This window comes from Corythoichthys intestinalis, chromosome 4 (assembly GCF_030265065.1).
Source record: "Corythoichthys intestinalis isolate RoL2023-P3 chromosome 4, ASM3026506v1, whole genome shotgun sequence".
NCBI lineage: Eukaryota > Metazoa > Chordata > Actinopteri > Syngnathiformes > Syngnathidae > Corythoichthys > Corythoichthys intestinalis.
The window spans coordinates 24849641-24877621 of NC_080398.1; the positions used below are offsets into that span (position 1 = coordinate 24849641).

The window sequence follows — 27981 nt, forward strand, 5'->3', positions numbered from 1 at the left end:
TTTAAAAATCAAACAATGTGATTTTCAGTTTTTTTTTCCAGTCTGTATCTCATGGTTGAGGTTTACCCATGTTGACAATTACAGGCCTCTCTAATCTTTTCAAGTAGGAGAACTTGCACAATTGGTGGTTGACTAAATAGTTATTTGCTCCACTGTACTGTATATGTATAATTATGCCACGCACATACAAATAAAGCTCAACATATACTTTATAAAGCGCCTCTTATAGAATATAGACTGTTGAAAATTCAGAAGGGACTGTTTTTATCATCAACTTACCTCCAAATATACTAGTACTTGACAGCAAGCCATTCGTATCAATGCGGTCCACCCTTCGTCGAAGCCATGTTTGGAACCACTCGAGGCTCCGAAACCCAGAAAACCTGGAAGTAAAATCGTATAATGGATCCCTATGGGAGTGTCGCAACTCTCTTTATACGGCTTTGGGGTAATTTAGATTGTCTTCCAATATGTTGTAAGGATAGAATAGACCCTACCATTTTTAAGTGAATTATTTTCATTATGTTCAGACTCACATTTATCCCTTTTGACTTGCTGAATGTGCCGGTCCATTATTTTCCCCTCAAACGCATGTTTAATTGGCTGATGACTTGACCCCCCGCCCCCTCCTCCAGCAACGCAGGCGCACACGCACACTCAACCCGCCAAAAGAAATATACTCCCACTCCCTTCGAAAAGGAGGGACAATAAAAGTTCTTCAGGCCAGCACAAGCCACTGTAAGTAATGTAAAAAGACGTTAATGTTTGTGCTATTAAAAGTCTGACCTGCTTCAGAGTTAGTATAGCATTAATCTGTGTGAACTTGCTAACTTGCAAAACTAATGTGGTCAAGCCAGCTTTCACAAGGAACAACAGAGTCAAGCTAGCCATCCCTCATTTGAATCATTGTTTGCTTTATGTGTATTACCATAATGCAACGCGGTGGCTTCCCAAGAATGGGTCCACTTCAGAGGGACACTGACATGAAAATTAACTGACATGAAAAAAAGATCTGTGACATGAAATCACACATCAGAATATAATGAGAGTACTTTGGTTCGAGTCTTGGAGTAGTCTAGGATACCTCAGATGTAGATCGGTCCTTGGATATATCAGATTTTTTTTTCATGATTTTTTTCCACAAATCACTTTTACAGTCCCTGACAAAAGTCTTGTCGCTTATCCATTTTGTAGAAACAGTTGCTAATAACTTGACTTTAAATCATTCAATTGGTTTCAGAAATAGCTCATATGAAAGCTAAATTATTTTGCCAAATACCCTGTTACATGTAGACATGGCCTGTGCTGGTGTGAACGTAATACTTTTCCCCCAACGTTAGGGCAGGCTCCTCAGTTTAAAAATCCAATCCAAAAATACAATTTTCCCTCCCAATATTAATAAAATGGACGTGGTCGAGGGTGGTAGGTGGGTTCCACACTTTTTGTCTATGGGATGGTTCCCGTGGCGTGGCCTCCTCTCTGCCTGGGCTGCCAGCCGCGGGATTGGCGGGTGGTTGGGGCTCCAATCTTGTGTCACCCCACGGCGGCTCCTCGGCACTCTCCTGCTTACACCTTCCTCTCTTCTCTGCCTGGGTATCCACCCTGTGCTCCGGTGTGGATCACTGGCTGGATGCCGGTGGGTCAACTGGATGTCGCCTGCTCCAGCGGGGGGCCCTGCCCCGCCCCGGGGTTGGTGGGCTGTTGGGGTTCCCCCAGTGTTTCACCCTGGCTGAGGGGCTGCGGCTGTGGCTCGTGGGCCACGTGGGCGGGCAGGGGCGGGCGTGAGGGTTGGTGGTGCGTCCCCTTGTCCCATCCATGAAGGCTGCTTGATGGAGGCGCAGGCCCGGGGGACCACCCTGTATCCCTGGGGGGTGGCGATGGCCCCATTTCTGGGATGCGGGAGGAGTGATGGGCTGCGCTGGCTCGTCCCCCCCGCCTCCCGGATTGGCTGGGGAAGGGCCCTGGGTTGGCACCTGCGCGGGATCTCCAATCGCCTGCGGGACTATCACATGTTAGATGGGACTCACGCATGACTAGGTGAAATTAGACACGCTCAAGTAGGAAACCTCAGTGTCAGGATTAGCGAAGAGACAGCATAGAATAGGATGCCAACATATACTCACACTCGCACGGGATTTACACAAATACTGGGTTCTAGACCACTTGGATGATTTAGGTACACTTCACCCCATCCAATCACTTACCTCTCACCCCCCCCCCCCCCCCCACTCTTTCCGTCGTTTTCAGGCCCCCCCACATGGTGTCAACCGGAAATACAACTAGCTAACGATAGCTCCAACATATTCATAATTAGTTAGAGTAGGCGATTAATTAATTTCTTGTTGTTGTTGTTGTTCTTGTTGTTTTTCACGCCACTAAGCTCACTATTTCTACTGCTCACTTGCTACTTTGCACGTCGGCTATCGTTTATTTCGAACACATGAGCGAACATGCTCTCCATAAGAGCCAAAGTGCAGTGAGGGAGAAGTTGAGAACAGGCCGCTAATGCCTCTTTTAACTTTCTTCTTCTTCTTCTTCACACCGAACATAAAATACATGACAGCACACCCTGGTGCGAAACAATGCAGTACTGTTCCAATCAGTCATACAATAACACTCAACAGCTGGTTAACAGCATTTGCTAATGAAAAAAAATTAAATCTATTAGTGACACCACAAGCAATGATGAAGAATGTTTTGTTTTACGGAGGGTAAAGCTTTCGGTTAGCGATTTAGCGAATGTACCTCCGGTGAACATTTCAAAATCAAAGCACGTCATGTTCGTCATATTAATACCGATTTCTGGAGTTAATCCCACATACTTCAGAATTACAATTATAATATGTTGGGTAAATACTACAGAATACAGATTCTACACTAAGAATAGCTTTCAAGTGACACTCTTTATGACAAATATGATTAGCAATGAATAATTACTTTAATTATTATACTACTTTTATATATAGTAGTATACTATAGAATTTAAGAATTGTTTTGAATAATGTTGGAAAGGCAAAGTCAGTGCTCTGAATCTGTTTACTTTCCATTCTTATGCACTAGTAAATGCTATCAGCATATAACCTCATTGTTTATTTGTGATTAATTATTGTTATTTACATGATTATTTGTACTTTAATAAATAATTAAAGTTTTCCAAAATGTTTTTGTGAATTAATAAGCATCAACAAAAATTTCTTTTCTAAATTAGTAAAAAAAAAAGAAAATTATTAAATTAGTCGACTAATCGTAAAACTAGTCGGCTGACTAATCAGGAGAAAATTTGTCGTTTAGGACAGCCTCAGTCTACCGGAACATATTTCCTCCACACCCTTCTCACCTTTTTAACCCCTGACCCATGAAGAGGGCCCCTGGATATGTTCGCCTTAGGCCCCAAAATTGCCAAGTCCGCCACTGGTGATGGCGTGATTGTGGGTGCAAATGGTTGTCTGTCTCTGTGCCCTACTACTGACTGAGGACCAGTTTAGGGTGTATCTAGCCTTTCGCCCGAAGGCAGCTGGGATAGGCTCCAGCATCCTGTAACCCTGACAACGATATGTGGTGTTGGAAATGGACGGATAATATATTTTTTATTAACATTGCGTTAAATGTATTTCTAATTGCTGGCTATAAAAATTATATAATCAATACAGTAATTATTAATGATTAATTTAAAAAAGGTAATATTAATATAATTAGGTTTTGTTAAGTGGCCAAAAATAGTCACCTGACCTATAAGGAGTTAAAGGTCTTAAGTGTCAACTTTTGAATAGCTTGTCCCTTGTAATGACCACTGTCCCTGAAAGGGTTAACTAATTTGTTTCCCTTCTAGTACACGTCATGATTTCGCAAAGTGTAGTGTCAAATTTGTCCACCAGGGGATGACAAAGTGAAGTTGGCAAATAGGCGGGGTCATTGTGAACTTCCGGCCTGGAAGACATTTTTGTCGTTCCGAGGGTAAACAGCAAGCCCTTCACTCGAGCCGTCTCAACGCGAATTCAACACGGTTTTTAATCCCCCTGACAAATACCAGTAAGTAAAACCTACAAAAAACGACTTATTGTTGATATGACTTCATTGTTTCTTAACAAAAGTAATAGCGTCGTCGTATTTTAAAACCGTTAAGCTTCCCGGAATGTTCGTCGGGGCGGCGAAAAGGGGGCGAAGGGGTGGATGATATTAATCTGGATAAAACTGAATCAGTAGCGTTTTCAACTTTTTTAATTGGGTTAAACTGAGAATAAATGCTTTTAAATGTAGATATGTTTACATTATAATGTATCGCGCATCGTGTGGTTTTATGGTGTATTCTTTGGTCGCGTGGGCGTGGCGTGACAGAGCACTCAAGTTATTAAATCGATGAATGTCCACTTGAGCTATAAATGTTCCCAATAAAGAGTTTCAATCCCTGTGAAAATAGTTTTAAAAAACAAACTTTCTGAAAGACTCTCTGCTATGTTTTTGTTTAATTCTGGTTAGGTTTACGTGTGTTTTCAGGCAAAATCTGCAAAAATGTTTTACACATGTGGACCCAATGAAGCCATGGTCGTCTCAGGTAAGTTGTGTTTAACATTTTAAGTACCTGGACGTTTTTACCTTTAATTTGAAGTATATTTTTTATTCGTTATTTACCATTTCACCTGTAAGCACACACTTGATTGTCATATGTTGGGTTTATTTGAGTGGTGTGGAATCACTTATTGGATAAAAAGAGGAAATTTAAAAAAGATTTTTGTATTAGAATTTGTAGGTAATATTTTTTTAATCTTTTGATTGTTACATTTAACAAGTTTTACTTTGATTAACACAATATTGTCAGTTTTTCAGTTCGGTTGAGCAAAGGGCCTTGGTGTAGAAGGAACTACACTAATTCGTTAGGTTTTACTTGATTCTAGTGCTGCAACGATTAATCGATTAACTCGAGTATTCGATTAGAAAAAAATATTCGAATTAAATGTTGCTGCTTCGAGTATTCGTTTAATGAAAGTGGCGTTGTAATGATTTATTTTGAAAGTGTTTGCATTTAGTTTTACTGATTCGGGTGGATACACTGCCCTCTAGTCTGCCTCATTTCACATGGCTGAATCCAGCTGCTCCATGTTAAGACCAACATAAGCCAAGTTTTTGTTTGAGCAATTTTTTTTATTTATGCATTCGTAATTTAGTTTAGTGGTATAATTAGCAGGGTTTTTTTTTGTGGGAATATGTGTGTGAACCATTTGTTAAAAAAATCTGCGTTTTATAGCATTTAAACTAGCAGACTTTTGCTATGTAAGTTACCCATTGTTCTTTTGTTGTACATAGATTCTTATTTATTTTATACCGTTTGAGGCTCAGCTTAGGTATTTTAATTTTTCATGTTCCTTATCCGATTACTCGATTATTCGAACTAACCAGTTCATCGATTAATCGATTATTAAAATAATCGATAGCTGCAGCCCTACTTGATTCCAATGTTTATTTTCACATAATTTTAAACAATTGTCATTCAAGTGAACACGTGCTAATTTATTGGCCTCGTTTACACAAATTTACATCATTCACATTGAAGTGAACCTCCTCGAAGTGGTCCTTCATTTAATTCATGAAAGGGAACACCTAAATATTCTTTCTTTTACTGGATTAGATTTAGACATTTCAAATTTTAAATGGACCTGTAAACTTTCAATTCTTGGGTTGTTTGGGCATATTTTAATTGTGTGAAAGAAGAAAATCAAGTTTTGTTAGATTTTTACTGGATTCTTTTGGTATAATTTTTTACATTTCACATTCAACTAAAGTCATAGTATTACCAATTTCTTGGGTTCTTCTTTTGGAGTTGGCTGTCATTTGATCATGCCTGCTTTATTTACACCCAACAGCCCTCAGTTGTGTGATACAATTTTAATGAGGGTGTAACGGTACATGTATTTGGATCGAACCATTTCGGTACTTGGTGCTCGGTTCGGAACGGAGGCGTACCGAACGAGTTTCTGATGTAATGTAACCCTTACTTTTCGAGGCTGTGAGTTGATCGGGTTACAGTTTCTTTGTGTAGATTATATCTACTCCGTATTCTCTACTATAATGAGGACCAACACGGTAGGACAGTATAACCCAGAAACGTCAATGGCGCGACAATGTGGCCGCCGCGAGAATGCAGTGAAACGCGGGCGTTAAAGTCAATCAGCCAATGCACACCAGTCGCAGTGCGGCCGCGTGTTAGACGAGTCCCAGAAGCGGCTCAACACGACGCACGCGAAAAGAACGGAGTTTATTATTTGACGCGAGACGCGACCCTCCTGCGTCAATACTACTACCGTTAGCTAGGATCGGGCACACCGGAAGTCTCTCGTGTAAAAATACGGTGGATCTGGTCGATTTTCAAACTAATATGCAATCGTAACTCACTTTTTGAGTCCATCAGATCTCTTCAGTGGTAGATCGGGGCACAGTTGACTTGTCTTTGTTGATTTACTGTGGTCTTCTCTGCTATAATAATAACAACCAACACGGCCCCGTGTTCAATATAAAACCCTCCTACCACAACAAAACAAGTAGAAACTAGTATTCACATAGGAACTAAAGTTATACAACATAAAATATACAATATAAATGAATACTACATCACTTTTGTAAAATATAAACATATAATAAAATAAATAATAGCCCATTTAAATAAAATAAATTGAAATGAGCTAATTAATACCCACTACTTTTTGAGCAGAATTGTAGCTTTGTATAGGCTAATGTTCCTATTGTTGAAAGCACAAAAGTGTTTAATCAACAACTAGCACATAAATATTTTGCATTTTGTTTTCTTACTGTACCGAAAATGAACCGAACCGTGACCTCAAAACCGAAGTACGTACCGAACCGAGATTTTTGTGTACCGTTACACACCTAGAGTTTAATGATCATGTGACCAGAAAGTGTTGCACAACACTTGTAACATATTTAAATATAGCAGGGAAATTCTGCATCAATTAACAGTGTTTTTTTTCCAGATAGTTACATATTAGTAAACGTCATGTTTACATTGTGCACTCTTGTGGTTCCCTGCAGGCTTTGGCCGCTCTCCTCCTTTAATGATTGCAGGAGGACGAGTTTTCGTCGTTCCATGTATTCAGCAGATCCAGAGGTGAGTAGGGGTGGGAACCTCTGGGTACCTCATGATACGATACCCGAAACAAGGTTCAGGAAATTATTCTAGGATATTATACAAAACAACTAAAAAAACAGAAACACAAGCTATTTTCATTCTTCTGATTTTGCCGACAACAACTTTTTTCATGACAATGACGAGACGATAACGAGCTATAAATGTGTCTTCGGACAATGTGTGACATTTTTTGTGTGTAGTTAGCCGGCATCGTAGCAGTGTCTGGTTATGTTTTCAGACTCAACCCCCCAAAACTCACCGGTGTCCTCTCCAGGCTTGCTTGTTTTGAAACACTAAGATTTATTTTCTTGTCTTGGCAAGAGAGCATATGCAATGTTGCTTTAGCCTTTAAAGTTCTGTGCTGAGTGATCATCACACACTAAATGTAACTCGTAGCATTAGCATAGCATTCGAGTTAGCATTAAGCATCTGTTAAACTTTTGAAGGTTTTTTTTTTTTTTTTTTTAAATATACACAGAGTACATGGCGTCCAGGTAGTTATAATTAATAGGAAATAATGTACTGTTTTCTGCTGAGTGTATTATTAGCAGGAATTTGGCATTCTCCTTGTAGACATTGTTCATTCGAAATTGTTGGAAACCTTTATTTAATTATTTATTTTTGGACTTGAATGAATTTTACAAACAAAAACATTGAGTAAATGTTAACGAAAACCAGATGAAGACAAACACATTTTGATATGACTAGAATATGACTAAGACGAAAATGAAAAGGGCTGCCAAAAACAACACTGCAAGTTGGGGCATTTATGGGTCACTTCATGTTGATTTTGGGTTACTGAAGAAGTGACTCAAGAATGTCCCCAAACGAATAGGAAGTGACTGAAAATCAACAGGAAGTATAACCTGTAAATATCCTTAAATGAACAGGAAGTGACCTGTACCCTAAATTCCCCTTAAAAGACTGGCTGTGAATGCTCTGGTTTTGGTGCCATTGACGGCGCTAGATGTCCAATCCAGTCAAAATGAATTGACTGTCTTCAATGGCAGCTAGTGAGCGAACGTAGACACGATTCTAATGGAAGATTTTGGTAGCGACGTGTTGGTTCTATTTTTTTTGTTTGTTTGTTTTGTTTTTGAAACCGTGACATCTTTTTTAAACAATACCGTATTTTTCGGACTATAAGTCGCACCGGAGTATAAGTAGCACCAGCCAATATATTCCCAACGAAAAGAAAAAAAACATAAGTCGCACCGGAGTACAAGTCGCATTTTTTGGGGGATAAATTCAATACATAGAACAGATATGTCATCTTGAAAGGCAATTTAATATAAAGATACAATAGAGAACAACATGTTGAATAAATGTACAGTGCATGAACAACGAAATGCGAATATACTGTCCTCACCAGGACGCTACGGCTCGGTCCTGGCTATACAGCGAACTCCCAAATGACGATGCTGGACGTCCGTATAATTTTCTGAATCAATTTGGTCCTCGATACCAAACAGGTTCGCATCAACGTAAATAAATGATAATTAGGTTGTTTTACAGCAATGACATAAACGGTTAGCATGCGTTCGCTAGCATTAGCACATTGTTAAAACACCCACACAACTGGCTCTAAGTGTCTGATCGCGGGTGGAAAACACACAACAAAAACAGAAAAGATGATACACACAGGCGTTGCCTCTGTAGATTAGATATTTTAAAAGCATAAACAATGAACGTAGGTTCGCAGCTGTGTTTCTTTCTCACTTACTCACACACTCACTCAGAGCTAGGTAGCTGTCCGTCTTCTTCTGGCGTGTGAGCGCTCTTCTTCACGTAAACAAGTGCGAGTGCGCCCCCACGTGGGCGTGAAAGCGCCACAAACTAAAAGCATACATTTCAATATAAAAAAGTCAATAATACAATTGAACACACATTGCCAAAGGCAGAACGCGAACGTGGCAATAGCTATTAAGAGTTATTCAAATAATTATAGCATAAAGAACATGCTAACAAGTTTACCAAACCATCAGTGTCACTCCAAAACACCAAAATAACATGTGAAATGATATCATAATGTGTTAATAATTTCACACATAAGTCGCTCCGGAGTATAAGTCGCACTCCCAGCCCAAAAATGAAAAAAAACAACAACAAAAAAAAAACGCGACTTGTAGTCCGAAAAATACGGTATATGTCGATTCTTTGTGGTAGCATTTCGATAACCTTTTGAGGCACAAAGTATCGCGATACATCACCTTTTTGATAAATTGTCACACCCCTAGAAGTGAGTGTGTACTTTTTTTGTCTGTTTTTGTGAGTCCGCAATCTAAATGTCGGTTGTTAAGCATCGAGATCATTATTAGTATAAGGAGAAGAGTCTAAAAAGCTGTTTCTGTTCTTGTTGGTCATCACAGGCCCAAGGGAGTGGTTGATAATTGATTTAGTCCTTCCCTGGCTGTGCCTCTAATATCCTCTTGTATACTAACACAGCCCTGTTATTACATTAGTTTTTTGTTGTTGTCTTGCGACTATAGTTGAACCTTTCATGGTCGATTTAGTCCAGCATTTTTTCCCGTGTGAAATCAGTTACCATGACGAGGTGAGTGGCTACAACAAGCCCAGAAGCGACGCCCCTGTTTGAAGTAGTGCCTTGAATAAAAAGTTTAATTCGTTCCTTACCTACATTTGCAGTTTGAATAGCATTTTAAAAAAAATAATCTATCTAAAAAAATATAATGTAACCGGTTCCTGATTTGTGTTTTGTGTCGTTTTAGGATCACTCTGAATACGCTGACTCTAAATGTGAAGAGTGACAAAGTGTACACCAGACATGGTGTCCCCATTTCTGTTACGGGCATTGCTCAGGTAACATTTCAAACACTGTTTTAACACATGAATATACTACTCTGTATAAAAACCTCTGACCAATCACTGCCAAAGAAGGCTAATCTGTTAATGTCAACACTGCCAACAAAGACATCAAAAATCCGGTCACAGCTGCTTATTTCATTCACTGACTATTCAAACAGACTGACCACAACATTAGAGCGAGATAAACCTGTTCTAACAGTCCAGTGGCGTCTATTACGAGAAAAAATAATGACACAAGGTATTAATTTAACAATATCTTCATTATCATTTCGGCGTAGAAGCATCTCACAGTATTTTGAAATGTAATTGTACACACAAAAAAACATAAGTTTGAGTTGCTCATTTCAGTCCACCTTTTTTAGATTGAGTAATTGGTAGGATAGGGCGATTATTTGAAATTTTCTCAATCAAATATTGCAGAAATGTCAGAATTGACCTTTAATTAAAATTCAGGCTTGGTATCGCTGTGTATACATCCGAAGATCCAGCAACAAATTACTAAGCAGTAGCAATATTAGTAAGAAGAAAAACAACAAAAACAAAACATTGAACTAATGTTTTTCTACACTATTACAAATCAGAAAAATTGAATAATCTGTTTTTCCAGTATAATAAGAAATGACTTTTGTTCCACTGGAATGCACATTATGAAGGTGTTGTCAGTTAAAGTACAATATATATATCAGAAAATCAGGATCTTTTAAAACCTAGATCACATGATAATAGGGGTGTGCCCTCTTCGGCACCCCACGATTTGATTCAATTACTATTCAGGGGGCTACGATTCGATTCTTGAACGATGATCACGATTATCGATGCATCGCACATTACTAATATAATAGACAAACAAATTTTTGTCTATTTATTTAAAATATCCTGATGATTCAACAGGAACGACGAAAACATGCCCATTAGGGGTGTAACGGTACACAAAAATCTCGGTTTGGTACGTACCTTGGTTTTGAGGTCACTGTTCGGTTAATTTTCAGTACAGTAAGAAAACAAAATGCAAAATATAAATGTGCTAGTTGTTTATTACACACTTTTGTGCTTTCAACAATAGGAACATTAGCCTATACAAAGCTAGAATTCTGATCAAAAAGTAGCGGGTATTTAAAGATAATAATCCAACAACAATTTGCCTTTCAGACCCCGTGTATTGGTCAGCTTTCTTTCTGAAAGAAAGAAGAAAAAAGAAGTCCTGTGCTAAAGAGAAAAGCAATCCCAATGACAAAGATTTTAACATGTATTTTACAAATGAAATGCCTCAATGATTTTTTTTTCTTTATGAACGGTTTTCAAAAGCTTTATTGGTGGATTTTCTCAAGTTAAAGCGCCACACATACATTAATAAATTTAATTGTGTAAGTAGGATCTGTCTATTCTTGTTATTTAATTACAGGTGTTTTAGCTCATTTATATTTATTTTATTTTGTGTTTGTATTTTACAAATGTGATGTTGTATATTTTATGTTGTATAACTATTTCCTATGTGAATATTAGTTCCTACTTGTTTTGTTGTGGTAGGAGGGTTTTTGTATTGAACACGGGGCCGTGTTGGTTATTATTATAGCAGAGAAGACAGCAGTAAATTAACAAAGACAAGCCAACTGTGCCCCGATATACCACTCGAGATCTGATGGACTCAAAAAGTGGCATATTAGTTTGAAAATCAACCGGATCTACCGTATTTTTACATGAGTGACTTACGAACTGCCCGGTCTGCTAGCTAGTAGTATTGACGCAGGAGGGCCACGTCTCGCGTCAAATAATGAACTCTGCCGTTCTTTTCGCGTGCATCGCCTTGAGCCGCTTCTGGGAGGCGTCTAATACGCGGCAGCACTGCGACTGGTGTGTATTGGCTGATTGACTTAAACGGCCACGTTTCACTGCGTTCTCGCAGCGGCCACGTTGTCGCGCCGTTGACTTTTCTTACTGTCCTACCGTGTTGGTCCTCATTATAGTAGAGAAGACGGAGTAAATATAATCTACACAAAGAAACTAACCCGATCGACTCACAGCCTCGAAAAGTAAGGGTTACATTACGTCAGAAACTCGTTCGGTACGCTTCCGTTCCGAACCGAGCACCAAGTACCGAAATTGTGCAATACGATGTATGTACCGTTACACCTTTAATGCCCATACAACAAAAACCTGCCCTTAAGCTGTTTTTTATTTTTACAAGAAAGTACAAAAACAGTAACCATCTTAAAGGAAGTACTTATTTCACTCAACAATACAATAAAATTTACACAGGTAGAATGAATTCCACATTTTCTGGAAACAGTGTCTTTAGAAATAAGCCTTCTTTTGATCAATATACTTTGTTTTCACAGATTTCTGTACTATTTCGCATGTTTGTAGTGTTACCGCTGTACTTAATCATGGTTTTACACGTTCTGCATATGAAATACACGTTAGCGAATTAGCGTAGTGCGGCCTTAACTATTAACACCTCAAAAACAACAACAATAAAGGCTAAACCGTACAAGAGGGTTCATGTACTCACCTATTGTAGACACACAGGACATTTTCAATTGACATGACTTGAACTACAGCTAGACATCTGAAAGACATCTCTCATCCACTCTCGCTCTAAAAAAAATAACGAGCGCACAGAAGCGCGGCCCGGCACGCTTCTGTGCCTGCCTGTCTCATACACAAATTTATTTTCCAGTCTTTTGAAAAAGAGTAAATCTCTCACTCAGTTACAGGCAGCATCCATTATAACGTGCGTGTGTCGGGGCGGCAGACCTGTCTTCAATTTCGTTCCGCTACGAGTGGCTGTCATAAAGTTATGAGGGAAAATCATCGTTTTTGAGCCTTTATGAATCGTAATCGAATCGTCACGTGTCGAATCGCGATGCATGTAATAATCAATTTTTTGGAACTCCTCTACATGACAAGGGGAAAAAGTCGTCATTGCCAAAACGCAGTCAATTAAAGTACAGTTCCTTCATGCTAATGGGAAGTTTTTGCTGGTTTCTCACTTCCCTAGTGATTTTTCTAACAGAGTAACATTTGTATTCATTGTGTTTGTAATCTGGCTATACAGCCTGCACGAAAAAAAATTAGCACTTGAAATAAGATTCTTGCGTAAATACCATGTTTAATCTTTTTGAGTGTGGTCAGGTGCATTACCAAAAATAAATAAATATATTAAAATAGAGGATATAATTGGAAGTTCATCTGGAAAAAACATAAAATGAGCCCTAGTTTATCAGAATTTTTTGCCACTTTTTACATTGCAAAGTTAGTCAAAACATATAGACTTCATAATGTATTGACGGGACTCTGGGCCGATTCATAGGGGGCCTATCTCAGTCAAAGCTGACAGAGTGGAAACACAGACAAAGAGCTTTTTCCGTTGAAAATTCTTGAGAATAAATGCTTAAATCCCTGAATTCTTAATAGATATGGACGTAAAACAGTCTCGAATCTTAGTTAAAAGCAAAAAAACGTGCAGGTAGCATTTATTTTACATAAATATTGCGAACTATGATGCGAGTCGGTAAGCAAATTGGTGGCCGCCATATGTAAACAGAGCTTTTTCCGTTGAATTCTTCTGAATAAATGCTTAAATGCCTGAATTCTTTTTAGATATGGACGTAAAACCGTCTCGATTCTTGGTTAAAAGCAAAAAAAAAAAAAAAAACAAAAACGTGGAGTTAGCATTTATTTTAAGTAAATATTGCAAATTATGATGCTAGTTGGTAAGCAAATTAGTGGCCGCCATATGTAAACAGAGCTTTTTCCGTTAAATTCTTGTAAATAAATGCCTAAATCCCTGAATTCTTTATAGATATGGACATAAAATCATCTCTATTCTTTGTTAAAAGCGAAAAGCCGGGCAGTTAGCAGTTATTTTACGTAAATATTGCAAAGTATAATGCCAACGCTGTAGCTGCTAATTTCTCCCGTTGATTTTTTTTACGTTTCAAAATGCATGCATTGTACGAAAACTATGATTATTACCTTGAATCCTCGGAACAAATCACTCCTGAGACAATCCTTCCTGTTTGTATGCTGTACAGCTTTCGTACTTTTTCAACCTAAATCCAGCGTTAGATCGCTGCATGTGACCGACTGCTAATAAATGAAGCGGAGTGTGGGATGGCCCCCTTCGGGAAGGCGTGACACAGTGAATGAGGAATATGTCATGTCAATACATAATGAAATCTATGCAAAATCCTAGCAAAATGGGATTTTGGACACCGAATGAAGGAATATTTAGATTTTAGTCAGGACCGAAGAAAATCTCAAACACCAACATGTTCTGCCTCGCAGGTGAAAATCCAAGGCCAGAACAAAGAGATGCTAGCCACGGCCTGCCAAATGTTCATGGGCAAATCGGAGCCTGAAATTGCCCAGATTGCCTTGGAGACGCTGGAGGGCCACCAGAGGGCTATCATTGCTCACCTAACTGTGGAGGTGAGGTCATAGTCTTACGAAGTGGCATGTAGGTGGGACTAAAATGCTCGTCCGACCCGCCGCAGGAGATCTACCAGGACCGCAAGAAGTTCTCTGAGCAGGTTTTCAAGGTGGCCTCTTCCGACCTGGTCAACATGGGGATCGGGGTGGTCAGTTACACTCTCAAGGATGTCCATGATGATCAGGTAGAGTAGAAGGAGCAACTTATTTAGCTATCATTAATGTCGGTTAGGGCTGCAGCTATCGAATATTTTAGTAATCGAGTAATCGACTGAAAATTCTATCGATTAATCGAGTAATCTGATAAAACAAATATATTTTTAGGTGAAGAGCAATTATAAATACACATGAGAAAACAAGACATTTCATCTAATATGGAACCATTTTCAGTCAATCAATGTCTTTATTTTCGATGTATATTGTTGAAAACAGCCAACAATTGCATCTCAGATGTAACTTGAAAAAAAAAAAAAAAGACTAATTCACTGCTTTCACTCAAAAAACATACATATATATATATATATATATATATATATATCTTAACTAAAAAAGCCGTTACGCTTGATAACACACATCACTTAAAAGTTAGGATTTTTCCCACGTGTTTCAATTGAATTTCTCTTTGTGTCAAGCCATTTTTAAGTTCCAGTTAAGTTTTAAGTTAGTCTAAACTGTAAGTCCTGATAGGATTTTGAGTTTTTGCAGTGTTCAAAATAAATGTATGATAAAGGCTGTATTGGAGCACATTAGGTACCAGTGCTACTTGGTGTTTAATCCAGCAATGACTACTGAGCTAAAATTGATAGTTAGCATGATTAAGTTTTTATTTTACACCCTCATCACTCCACAATGCTATGTTATGTTAAAGCCTGTATGTAAGACACGTTAGCCACGTATCAAGAGTGGTCATAATTAATTGAAACCTAGCACTCCGCAGGGCTAACGTCACGTGAGCTAGTAGCGACAGTAACGTTAATCTTATTTATTAGCGCTTAGCGCTCTACTGCTTTAAGATGGCGGCTGTTTACTAACGCTGCCCAGACGCAGCCGAATCTGTCATTTAGCATCTAGTTCAACATACATGTGATCTCTATGAGACGCATCAGACGCTACCTGTTACCAACGTAGCATCATGCGGGCTAGTATTTAGCAACGTCGGCGTCGTTTGTGGCGGCTGCCGGCTGCAGTAAGTTTTTTTTTTTTTCCCCTTCTTCCTCTCCGCATGTGACAGCGCGTTGTCCCGCATTAAAAGTAGTCCGAGCAAAACGTGATGCTTAGAGCTGTCAAAATAAAAGATTACTCGAGGTGAATAAAATTACTCGGATCAGTTTTTAAACTCGAGTTACTCGAGTTGCTCGAGTACTCGTTTCAGCTCTAATGTCGATAGATATCCAATCCATTTTGACTGGGAGGCATCCTAAATATCAGCAACATTCGTGCAGTTGTACAACCAAAGTGTCAATTTCAGGATTACCTCCACTCTCTGGGCAAGGCCAGGACAGCCCAAGTGCAGAAGGACGCCAGGATCGGAGAGGCGCAGTACAAGCGGGACGCTGTCATCAGGGTAAGAATGGGTTACTCTGAAAGGAATGTATTTTATAACCACGTTTGAGTAGCACGCATATGCAGGTAGTCCCCGGGTTACGACGTCCGTTCCTATGCTGGTGACGTAATCTGAATTTCTGGGTAAATTGGAATTAACACTTTAAGTACCCTTAAATCTCCAAAATAACTATCCAAAACATCCAGAAGTATTGTATTTTGTTTAATGATGGAGGATAGACTAACCTCTGGTAGCAGCATTGGGTATGGCTTGACTATTGCCTTTTATGACTGAGGAGCAGAATTAGATGTCTGATATGGATAAAGAATAGCTGCGCTCTGGTTTGGCGCACCTCAGGCTGTAAGTTGTTTCAGCTAATATGTTTGTGTATGCATTTGTTATTAAGCTTGGAGCTACAGTTTGTGGTGTTATGTGTGAATGATTTGCTATAAGAATTGGAAATATGTTAGCATTTAAACTAGCGGATTTTTGTTTGGCAAATTAGGCTAATTTCATCAACTAAATTTACATATTGATCAGACTAGATGGACATTTGAACACCAAGCGTTTTATTGCCAAAATGCGTGTCGTTTTGAACATAAGTGTGCATATGTGTGCTTCATGTTTATTGAGGACATGTCATATTAATAAAGTAAAAAATAAGATACTGTGAGGTACAATAAGGTAAATTTATGAGACGAGAAAAAATGGCTGACGAGATTCCAGCGTCGTAAAGTCAAAGGCAATTGCTTTTGGTGGCAAAATAATCAATATATTTAGCATTAAAGAGGTACCGTAGCAGAAAGTCATGTAACTTGCAAGATTATTATTAACAAAAACAAAATGACAAACTAGAATTGAAAAAACAAGACTATAGCAAACAGTATTGTGCATTCAAAATATTTTTTACAGTAAATAGAATACAAAAATGAAGGATTTAACGTTCAGTGACTGAACGCGTTTTTGTTGTTATTTTTTATTCGTTTTCAATTCAATTCAATTTTATTTGTATAGCCCTCAATCACAACAGAAGTCTCAAAGGGCTTTACAGAGGCAATATGATACACAATTAGAAATGAAGCAACAAAGATGAATAGATGCAGTTCAAGTCCTGGGTATCCCCTATCCTTAAGACCCTCCATGCCGGCAAGGAAAAACTCCAGAGTCAATTGGGAGAAAAATGAGAAACCTTGGGGAGTACCACAGTCAGGAGAGATCCACTCCCAGGACGGATAGACAGGAACCCCAGAACAGCTAATGGGAATTAGCAAGCGAAATTATAGTCCGTAAAAATACAGTGGAGTAAAGGAGCAAGAAGAAGTCCCTCTAGTCAGATGAGACGGGGGTAGCAGCGAGGACGTCTATCCAGCCAGGGGTCCGGACAGTCAGGAGGCTGCAGCTGAAAAATAGCCCCTCCCCAGAGGGGAGGGGGGGAAAGGGGACACCGGGTGACTAGTGATGAAGAGACTAGACAACTAGATATTAACATTGGAAAATAGAAATAAAGTAAGACAAGTGGTAGGTAGAGTAAGAAAAGGAGATAGAACTCAGCGGCTGTACTGCCCCCAGCATTATAGCTTCTAGTGCAGCTTAGACTAAACTGTGAGTCCGACTTCAACTAGCCTAACCATAAGCTTTGTCGAATAGGAACGTTTTTAATCTAATCTTAAATGTGCAGACTGTCTCGGCTTCTTTAATACTAGCTGGAAGCTGATTCCATAAAACGGGCTTGGTGGCTCAAGGCTCTAGCTCCGACAGTACTTTTATAAACCCTGGGAACTACCAGTAGACCTGCATTCTGAGATCGGAGTGTTCTGTTGGGGCGGTATGGAACCAGAGCATCGGTGAGATAAGATGGCCCCAACCCATTAATGGTCTTAAATGTAAGAAGGAGTATTTTAAATTTAATTCTAAACTCGACTGGAAGCCAGTGAAGTGCCTGGAGCACAGGGGTGATGTGCTCTCTTCTATTGGTTCCTGTTAAAAGTCTTGCTGCTGCGTTTTGGACTAGCTGAAGAACTTTTAGAGAGCTTTTAGGACAAGCTGCAAGTAGGGAGTTACAGTAATCCAATCTCGATGTAACGAACGCGTGAATTAATTTTTCTGCATCGCTTTTAGATAAAATATTTCTAATTTTGGCGATGTTGCGCAGGTGAAAGAAAGCCGTTCTACAGGTTTGTTTAATGTGTGCTTTAAACAATAAGTCAGGGTCAAATAAAACTCCTAGGTTTTTAACTGTGGTGCTGGAGGCTACACTTACATTGTCCAGAGTGACTATCTGGGCAGCTAAAGAGTCTCTAACACTTTTCGGGCCTATTATAAGGACTTCTGTCTTTTCAGTGCTTTTTGAATCCTGTACTAAACAAGAAATAGTAATATGTATGAAAAAGCTAAAAGCAATACTCCCCTGCCAAAAAATGAAAATGAAATCACTTTAAACTAACTGAATTATAGAGAAATATATAAAAGTCAAAGACTATTATAACCTTGGTCATGAATTATGGTTACTCAGTATTCATGTGGTAAAAGTGAGGTCTGTCATCATCACAAATATCCACATTTTTTTGTGTTGTGCTTCTGCTAACAAGCGGAACACATTCTCTGCCAAATCTACACTTCAACAGTTTAGGATTCACAGTGCAGCTGCATCAGTCGTGCATTAATCCCCTTGAAAAGATGTAAGCCATAAACATATGTTTTTGGTACATTTTGTATTTTAGGAGGCCCAGGCTATGCAGGAGAAGGTGTCTGCTCAGTACAAGAACGAGATCGAGATGGCCAAATCCCAGCGGGACTACGAGCTGAAGAAGTCAGCCTACGACGTGGAGGTCAATACCAAGAAGGCGGAGTCAGAAATGGCCTATCAACTTCAGGTATGTCGACTCCTCCCGATTTCCCTGACGGAAACCTGACCGAGCGTCGTTTCGCAGGTGGCCAAAACCAAGCAGCGCATTGAGGAGGAAAAGATGCAAGTGCAAGTGGTGGAGCGCAGTCAGCAGATCATGCTGCAGGAGCAGGAGATTGTCCGCAAGGAGAAGGAGCTGGAGGCCAAGGTCAAGAAGCCCGCTGAGGCTGAGAAATATCGTCTGGAGAGACTGGCAGAGGCGCAGCGGTAATGCCCCAACGTCATTGGTGTTTGTAGACACATTTTACTCATTAAATGCCATTGACGGCGCTATATATTTACTTCATTTTGACTGGGGGAGGCAGACAGCTGATGATCACATTAGGATTCACAGTACAGCTGAGTCAAATTATACCTCATTCACTGTGCTGAAGCTGTGTGCCTTGGTTATTTTGAGCCAAAAGCACTGTGTGAGCCATATGTAATATGGCATTGCCATATTGGCACTTTGCACTATTTTGATTTTAGAAACAAATATAGTGGTGCAATATAGACACATTTTCCAATAACTTGAGTTAAAGTTGTTCTTATATATCACATAATGCATACAGTGCCTTGCAAAAGTATTAGGCCCCCTTGAATCTTGCAACCTTTCGCCACATTTCAGGCTTCAAACATAAAGATATGAAATTTAATTTTTTTGTCAATCAACAACAAGTGGGACACAATCGTGAAGTGGAACAACATTTATTGGATAATTTAAACTTTTTTAACAAATAAAAAACTGAAAAGTGGGGCGTGCAATATTATTCGGCCCCTTTACTTTCAGTGCAGCAAACTCCAGAAGTTCAGTGAGGATCTCAATGATCCAATGTTGTCCTAAATGACCGATGATGATAAATAGAATCCACCTGTGTGTAATCAAGTCTCCGTATAAATGCACCTGCTCTGTGATAGTCTCAGGGTTCTGTTTAAAGTGCAGAGAGCATTATGAAAACCAAGGAACACACCAGGCAGGTCCCAGATACTGTTGTGGAGAAGTTTAAAGCCGGATTTGGATACAAAAAGATTTCCCAAGCTTTAAACATCTCAAGGAGCACTGTGCAAGCCATCATATTGAAATGGAAGGAGCATCAGACAACTGCAAATCTACCAAGACCCGGCCGTCCTTCCAAACTTTCTTCTCAAACAAGGAGAAAACTGATCAGAGATGCAGCCAAGAGGCCCATGATCACTCTGGATGAACTGCAGAGATCTACAGCTGAGGTGGGAGAGTCTGTCCATAGGACAACAATCAGTCGTACACTGCACAAATCTGGCCTTTATGGAAGAGTGGCAAGAAGAAAGCTATTTCTCAAAGATATCCATAAAAAGTCTCGTTTAAAGTTTGCCACAAGCCACCTGGGAGACACACCAAACATGTGGAACAAGGTGCTCTGGTCAGATGAAACCAAAATTGAACTTTTTGGCCATAATGCAAAACGATATGTTTGGCGTAAAAGCAACACAGCTCATCACCCTGAACACACCATCCCCACTGTCAAACATGGTGGTGGCAGCATCATGGTTTGGGCCTGCTTTTCTTCAGCAGGGACAGGGAAGATGGTTAAAATTGACGGGAAGATGGATGCAGCCAAATACAGGAACATTCTGGAAGAAAACCTGTTGGTATCTGCACAAGACCTGAGACTGGGATGGAGATTTATCTTCCAACAGGACAATGATCCAAAACAAAGCCAAATCTACAATGGAATGGTTCAAAAATAAACGTATCCAAGTGTTAGAATGGCCAAGTCAAAGTCCAGACCTGAATCCAATCGAGAATCTGTGGAAAGAGCTGAAGACTGCTGTTCACAAACACTCTCCATCCAACGTCACTGAGCTCGAGCTGTTTTGCAAGGAAGAATGGGCAAGAATGTCAGTCTCTCGATGTGCAAAACTGATAGAAACATACCCCAAGCAACTTGCAGCTGTAATTGGAGCAAAAGGTGGCGCTACAAAGTATTAACACAAGGGGGCCGAATAATATTGCACGCCCCACTTTTCAGTTTTTTATTTGTTAAAGTTTAAATTATCCAATAAATTTTGTTCCACTTCACGATTGTGTCCCACTTGTTGGTTCTTGACAAAAAATTAAAATTTTATATCTTTGTTTGAAGCCTGAAATGTGGCGCAAGGTTCAAGGGGGCCGAATACTTTTGTACTTATGTGGAAAACCTTGAAGTTGTTACATTTATCATTATTAAGTTATCGAGTGGGGCATAACAATATAGTAAAGTCCACAACTGCATATCTTATCGGATATCGGTAAAAAAGTCGTTTTCTAACAACTCTACTTACAATGTGAGTGTGAAACGATCAGCAGTTAGGCACGGGCATTACCGTATTGTCTGCACTATAAGGCGCACCTAAAAACCATCAATCTTCTCAAACGCTGACAGTGCGCCTTATATATGGATCAATATTGGTTAATCATGGCATGACATTCCCTTTCTCCCAGCACCATCTAGTGGATGTATAATGCAACACCAACCACTACTACTACTACTGCACCTTATTATGCAGTACGCCACATTTATAAAATAGGCCATTCATTGAAGGTGTGCCTTATAGTGCGGAAAATACAGCAAATTAGTTTAAAGTGGCATTAAATGAGATTTGCTGATACTTGCAGAAACCCTGATCAATTTCCAACTCTAGGCGTGGAAAAATAAAATTTGACTTGACTTGAAAAATGAATTGAAATACTTGAAATTAGAAGATCTGATTATAAATTCAAGTTTGAAACTTTCCAATGTTTCTTTCCTTCTGACAGCCTTCAGCTCATCATGGAGGCCGAGGCTGAAGCAGAGTCCATCAAAGTGAGTCTTGCTCCCTCTTACCTTCAGCAATGAACACTTCTCTTCACTTACCCCACATGGTTCTTCAATGTCCGTGCAGATGAAGGGCGAGGCTGAGGCGTTTGCGCTGGAAGCCAAAGGTCGCGCCGAGGCCGAGCAGATGTCCAAGAAAGCTGAAGCCTTCAAGCAGTACGGAGAAGGCGCCATGGTGGACATGCTGCTGGAGAAGCTGCCTATGGTCAGGTCTTATTTTGAGCGGCTACGTAGACCGTAGACGTCAACTTGACTTGACGTGCACTTCGTTTTTCCCCGCAGATGGCCGAGGAGATCAGCAAGCCGCTGTCGTCGGCCCAGAAGATCACCATGGTTTCCAGCGGCGGCGCGGACGTCGGCGCCGCCAAGCTGGCCGGTGAGGTTCTGGAGATCATGACCCGCGTGCCATCAGCGGTGGAGAAGCTCACCGGGGTGGACATCTCCCAGGTACCCACACACAGCATATGCCATGATACGCACAGTTTCTAACCTGGCGTTACCATCTGTTTCCAGGTTACGAGCACGCCCCTTCGCGTGCATTAAGACAACATCACGCCTCCGCCTCCCGGTGCCTCAATGACCACATCTGTGACGCCAACCCTCCCTCGCGTGCATGTGAACCTTTCATAAATATCTCAGTCAAGCTTTGTATGTGGCAGGGTCCGTCGGTAAAGTACGCGTATCGGACGATACGATTTTGCTTCATGTTTATCGCCCGCTCCATGTATGCTGTATTAAGTCTGTGAAATAGATTACGTAGTGAACATTATTACACCCGACTGAGCTCTGAATATGTGGGAAAGAGTCGGAGAGGGCCTCACTGAAAAGACAAAGAAAGGCATAGTATTATGCTATTGACCTGGAATTTTCAGTAATAGTCAAAACATTTCGTAGATTAAGAAAATGTCGTTTAAAGTGTTTAAAAGTCAGAATCTTTAGAAATTTTAATTGTGAGGAACGATAAAGTTGAATAGGTTCACAATTTATTACTGTATAATAGATTTGAAGGTGTTTTGATGACTATGCAAGTATTCAAAATAAAATTAACATTTGAATTGTTGAATTTTCCCACTATTTTAAGTTTCCTTATAACATTATGTGCTTTAACGAATGATTTTTTTTTTTTTTTTTTTTTACCCCTTTGAAATTTAACATGTACCTTTTGATGGTGAATTTTTTTTTTTTTAAATTATAAATGTAGTCCCAAAAGATTACATAATTGGAACCCACACAATCAATACTTTTTTCCTGTCGTAAGAAACGCTAAAAATGGTAGAAACGAATGTATTTAAACTATTCACCCCCTTTTCAGTGTGGCCTAAATCCTCTTTAATAAATCCCCGCTACAATTGAAGGATTTAACTATGAACACTAGACGTCCCATTCATTTACACTGGCTCGCTGTGAATGCTAGTTTTCATGCCATTGATGGCGCTTTAGTCCAATCCATTGTGACCGCCATCAATAGCAGCCTATGAGTTAATTTAGAGGTCACGTAAAAGGAAGTGGTTACTGGGCACGAGAAGGTGCATATGTTTTACCTACGAAAAGCAAAAGGAAGTGTTCTGAATAGTTAATGGATATCAATGTTACTAACCGAGGCGCGCTGGTTTCAAGACTAATCGTCCACATTTATGATGATGTAGTTTGTTTTTTCTGTACATTTTTATCACTTTACTAACAACCCAAAGCTGGATGCATGCGTCACGCCGCCAAGTGCCTGCTAGCTTCAACTCCTTATCAAACCTCAGAGCTCGTGCGTTCAGGGAAGAAATTTCATGTTTGACTTGGGTTGCAAAGCAGCGGTAAATTTCCACCAATCAAAACTCCGCAACCCAACCAAGCCATAATGCTGCCACTACGGATGCCTCTTTTCATTGTAACCCTTTTTAAATGTCTTTACGTGTGCTTGTTTTCAGCATGTGTAGTGTTAAATGTTGAGCATTTATCTGTATTCAGAGGAAATTCTACAAATAAAGTTACGATTCCATTTTTTTGTGTTTTTTTTTAAATTTTTTTAAGCAGTTAAATTTTATTAAAACATCTACAAAAATAACCAGCACAATGGATGACAACAGCATCAAGGTAGCAAGCGTTTCTACAGAAATACAGAAGCCTCCAAAAGGAGAGGTTTCCATATTAGTACAGAAAATACAAGATTTGTATTTATAATATGTACAAACTAAACAAAGCACGTACTATAAAAATACAAGTTTAGTTGAACTACAGTGTATCAAAAAAGGACTAACGGCACCACCGCCATTTTTGCGATCGGTAAACAAGAAGTACATTCGGTGATGCTTTGGGGCAGTGCCATTGACGGTGATTGATGTCTAATCCATTTGAACTGCATCCTATCAGCTCCCACATCGAACGTGGAGCGAGTTAAAGTGCAGGAGGCTGAGGAATTTTAGCCATTTATTTGACATGGGAAACTTGTCAAGCTAGCAGTGCTAGCCTAAATGAATTCTGGGCATGAAAAACTGACCATTGAGTAATTTAAGTCATTTCTTTTACATGACAAACTGGCTACGTTTTCATGGACAAAATTTCTTAAATCTGATCAGTTTTAATCGGATGCACTGTTATCATGGACACTTAAAATGTTCATTTGATTAGGACTTCAGTGTTCATGCAGCACACTTTTGGTTGGAATAAATTACTCTGACATGCGCAGATTGACCAAATGTATTGGAAACAGAAGAAGCAGCTGTTGCGACTTGTGTCAACAAAACATTGTTTCATCAATTTCTACTTAAACGTTAGGGTGACCATACGTCCTCTTTTGCACGGATATGTCCACTTTTCCCGCCCTGTCCGGACGGGTTTTATAAATTCATGAAAATGTCCGGTTTTCATTATTTTTCACGGGACCAATTAACGTGTGTCGAAATTGACCGACATTTTGCACAGAATATACGGTACTGTGCTGTCTGTGGCGTGTTCCCAGTTTTTTTACGATCAGTACATATATAATCTAATGCTCACGTACAGTGGTATGAAAAAGTATCAACCTTTACGAATTTCTCACATTCCTGCATAAATTTACCAAATGTGATCTGATCTTTGTCAAAATCACACAGGTGTAAAAACTGTCTGCTTTAACTAAAACCACCAAACGTAGTATAGGTTTTCATATTTTAATGAGGATAGCATGCAAACAATGACAGAAGGTGGTGGTGTGGGGGGGGTAAGTAAGTGAACCCTCTGCCTAAGGTGACTAAAAGAGCAATTGAAACCCATTTTTACCAATTAATTTAAGTCGGGTGTGAGCCTTATCACTGATGAGTGGTTTAAAGCTGCCCTGCCCACTATCAAACACACACCTGGTAAGAAGTGTCTTGATGAGAAGCATTGTATGATGTGCATCACGGCCAGTGTTGTTAATCTTACTTTAAAAAGTAATTAACTACAGCTAAAAATTGCTTCTCCCATTTAGCAATTGCGTTAGTAATTCAGTTACCTGAATGTAAGAATAATTAGTTACTTGGCAAAGTAACTGGTGATAATTGTCATGTTTTTTTTTTCTCAGAAAAAAAAAAAAACAGGTCACACAATATTAAGTTTAAAGGTTTTTTGGGACAATTGGCCCTAGCCCAATTCTTTACCCTAAACTTAACTAGACACAGGGATATTACGATAACTAGATAGTAACCTTTGCTATGTGTGGAAGTCATTTAATGTTGTGAATCAACCGTTAAAGTTGATAAAATTGCTCCTGTTATTGCATTAGTTCCCTTCTGTCTATTTTCGACATGTTTAAGTTTTAAAACTGTTTCATCATTTAAAGATAGATTTAAGTTAAGTTTTGCCGATTTAGAAGCATTTTAGATAAAAGTTACTTAAGTTCGCAAGGAAGGTTCTCCACAACAGAGCCTTGCTGAAAAGTCTACTGCTTTAAGATGGCGGCTGTTTACTAACGCATTTAGTTCTTTATTATATATGTTGCTAATGCCGCCGTGTCTGTCATTTGCATCTAGTTCTGTATATATGTGATATCTACCGAAGCATCATGTGGGCGTAGTTTGTTGGCTATCAGCTACAGTCAGGTATTATTGGAGCCACCTAGCATAGTAGCATCGCGTTTGCAACGGCGTCACACTCCCTTGCCTCCTCCCCACTCCTGCTCTGCTCTCTTGTCTCCGTGAGTCAGTCTTTTTCAGACTTTTCTCGGGTCAGTCAACCAACATCGTAACGCACGCCTTTCCCTCCTCGGTAATGGTAACGACGTTGCCAAGATGAGAAAATTAATTAGATTACTCACTACTAAAGAAAACGCAGTTATATTCTAATGCCGTTATTAACAACACTGATCACGGCTCTGACAAAAGAGCTGTCTGAAGACCTGCGTTCAAGGATTGCTGATTTGTATAAAGCTGGGAAAGGATACAAAACTATAAAAGTCAGTTAAATGTGATGGTTCACTTACATCCTCATTAGAATATGAAAACGTATAAATGCATGGGTAGTTTTAGTTAAAGCAGACAGTTGTTTCATCAGTGTGATTTTGACAAAGACCGGGCAACATTTGATGGTGATTTTATGCAGAAATGTGAGAAATTCCAAAAGGTTCAGATACTTTTTCATACCACTGTACCCAAAAGAGTAATTCAGTCGAAAATACCTTTATTCTACTTTGGATACAAATTTGCGCAGTCACAGACTGGCTTTATCATGGCGTTAACTGTCAATTCTCATTCAAAAACAAACCATCGTCACAACAGGAGCTCACAGGCTACAGGTACACTTGCTAAACTTACTTTTTTGGCAACTGCTGACTTCTGTCGGAACTTTGTACAGGCGTGATTTGTAAAATCCCGTTTGCCGATGATTGTTAACATTTATAGCAATGTTTGATTTTGCCTCGGCTACCGGTGCTCGCTAATAGGGTAGCTATCAGTGAGCTAAGCCTAGCTAGGCATTATGGGGAATGTAGTTTGGAACTGCTCTGTTTGGGAACGTGCTGGTTGAATAGTTTGCACGCAAACAATAACCGAAATGTATTGACAATCTAGAACATTGAATGAGAATAACAATTTGTCAATGACAATTGTCGTGACAGTAATTTATAAAAATGTTTAGTTGGCATGTAGCCTATTGTGTGTGTATTGACTGGAGTATATTTCCATGGGTCTGCATTATATTATTTTTTATCATTAATTTTTTACATTTTTATTGTTTATTTTTTCAGGAAGAATAAAGCCTGTTGAGTAACCTCTGAGAATTTGAATTGTTCTTTGGTTAAATACTATATGTCAATATTTTTGTTTATAAAACTGAACTTTTATATCCAGACGGAGGAGGCACATTTTAAATATATCAAAGTGATATAGGCACCTTTGAGTGAACTTTGAGTAAAATTCAAGTATCTCGAGGCCGGGCCAAGTGTCCTCTTTTTTGGAAATCAAAATATGGTCACCCTAACATTAGTGTTATTTCGTATACTTTTCTCATTTCTCTACCATCACGTCTTTCAACAATTTAAAAATCTTTTAAATACCTCCAGCAACGTGTTGGTCTGGGATACAGACCAGTATGAGTCTTCGTTCTGCTTTACTAGCTTCCGAGAATAGCAGAAACACGCATATGACGTCGCAGACACATGCGGTAAAGACATTTGGTTCCGAAATTTTGGAGTACGTGTTTTCATACGTGCTGATCTGATTATAAATAGACATAAACCCTCCTTGTTCGGAATAAAATCTTGGGCACGATCAAGTCAGAATATTTTGAACAGCGTGTATATATATATGAAGCATTTTTATTCTGATCAGTCTTTTAATCCAAATAAATGTGTCCATCTAAACGTAGCCACTGACTTACCGGTCAAGCTAACAGTGTTAGCCAAGCTAGCCATTGCTGGGCTTAAGCCTAAGCAGCTAAACGTGAAGAAGCACCGCCGAAGCTTCGTAAAGTTGAAACGCCGACTTCCCGTCACCTCACTTCCTGTCCTTGTGAAAAAAGAAGAAAAGGCTCCTAATGCAGAATGCACCCACCACCACCACCACGATGCTACACAATGTAGCTCAGCCTCAAATCTACACTATGACAAGCTCGGTTACTGTGGTTTTTGGGGGTGTGGGAATAAACTGAACCAGCAGCGTCTCCAGCGGCCCCCGTCCACCCAAAAAGTACAAAAGGTCATCGAAAGCGACACGTCGTCACACCATGTTCATGGCGTCCTCGGTGAGGAAGGCGTGAATGTGGCCGAAAGACGGTCGCAGTTTGCAGTCGCGGTTCCAGCAGCTTAACATGAGCTCGTAGAGACCCTGAGGGCACACGGCGGGCTTGCCCAAATACACCTAGAGGGTCAGAGGGGTAAAAG

The 27981-nt window shown here is 39.6% G+C and overlaps 2 protein-coding genes across 4 annotated transcripts in view; one reads left to right on the plus strand and one right to left on the minus strand.

Annotated features, from left to right (window-relative positions):
• Positions 1–3914: 3914 nt before the first annotated feature.
• On the plus strand, positions 3915–23646 carry flot1b (flotillin 1b). 2 transcript variants are annotated; one of them, XM_057833560.1, is made up of 13 exons: positions 3915–4029; positions 4477–4552; positions 7042–7117; positions 9868–9958; positions 14252–14395; positions 14461–14580; positions 15864–15959; positions 18659–18811; positions 18869–19050; positions 21599–21644; positions 21724–21861; positions 21939–22103; positions 22170–23646. In XM_057833560.1, exons 2-13 carry the CDS (start codon positions 4510–4512, stop codon positions 22197–22199), a joined length of 1284 nt encoding a protein of 427 aa, XP_057689543.1. In that variant the 5' UTR covers positions 3915–4029; positions 4477–4509; the 3' UTR covers positions 22200–23646. The 2 variants fall into 2 exon arrangements, with proteins under 2 accessions (XP_057689543.1, XP_057689542.1); XM_057833559.1 differs by having other exon boundaries at positions 3922–4029; positions 4495–4552.
• The window catches only part of ddr1 (discoidin domain receptor tyrosine kinase 1), a 164484-nt gene continuing 159221 nt past the window's right edge, over positions 22719–27981 (minus strand). For both annotated transcript variants that reach the window (XM_057833558.1, XM_057833557.1), the window contains exon 20: positions 22719–27958. In XM_057833558.1, the coding sequence (XP_057689541.1) occupies positions 27818–27958 (141 nt within the window). In that variant the 3' untranslated portion in view covers positions 22719–27817. The remainder of the gene's footprint in view (positions 27959–27981) is intronic.

Bases quoted from the DNA above. Each gene is read 5' to 3' on its own strand.
- flot1b (XM_057833560.1), top strand. From the start codon at position 4,510: ATGTTTTACACATGTGGACCCAATGAAGCCATGGTCGTCTCAG. The intron at 4,553-7,041 runs GTAAGTTGTGTT...GGTTCCCTGCAG, and splicing joins TGAAGCCATGGTCGTCTCAG to GCTTTGGCCGCTCTCCTCCT. The intron at 21,645-21,723 runs GTGAGTCTTGCT...ATGTCCGTGCAG, and splicing joins CTGAAGCAGAGTCCATCAAA to ATGAAGGGCGAGGCTGAGGC.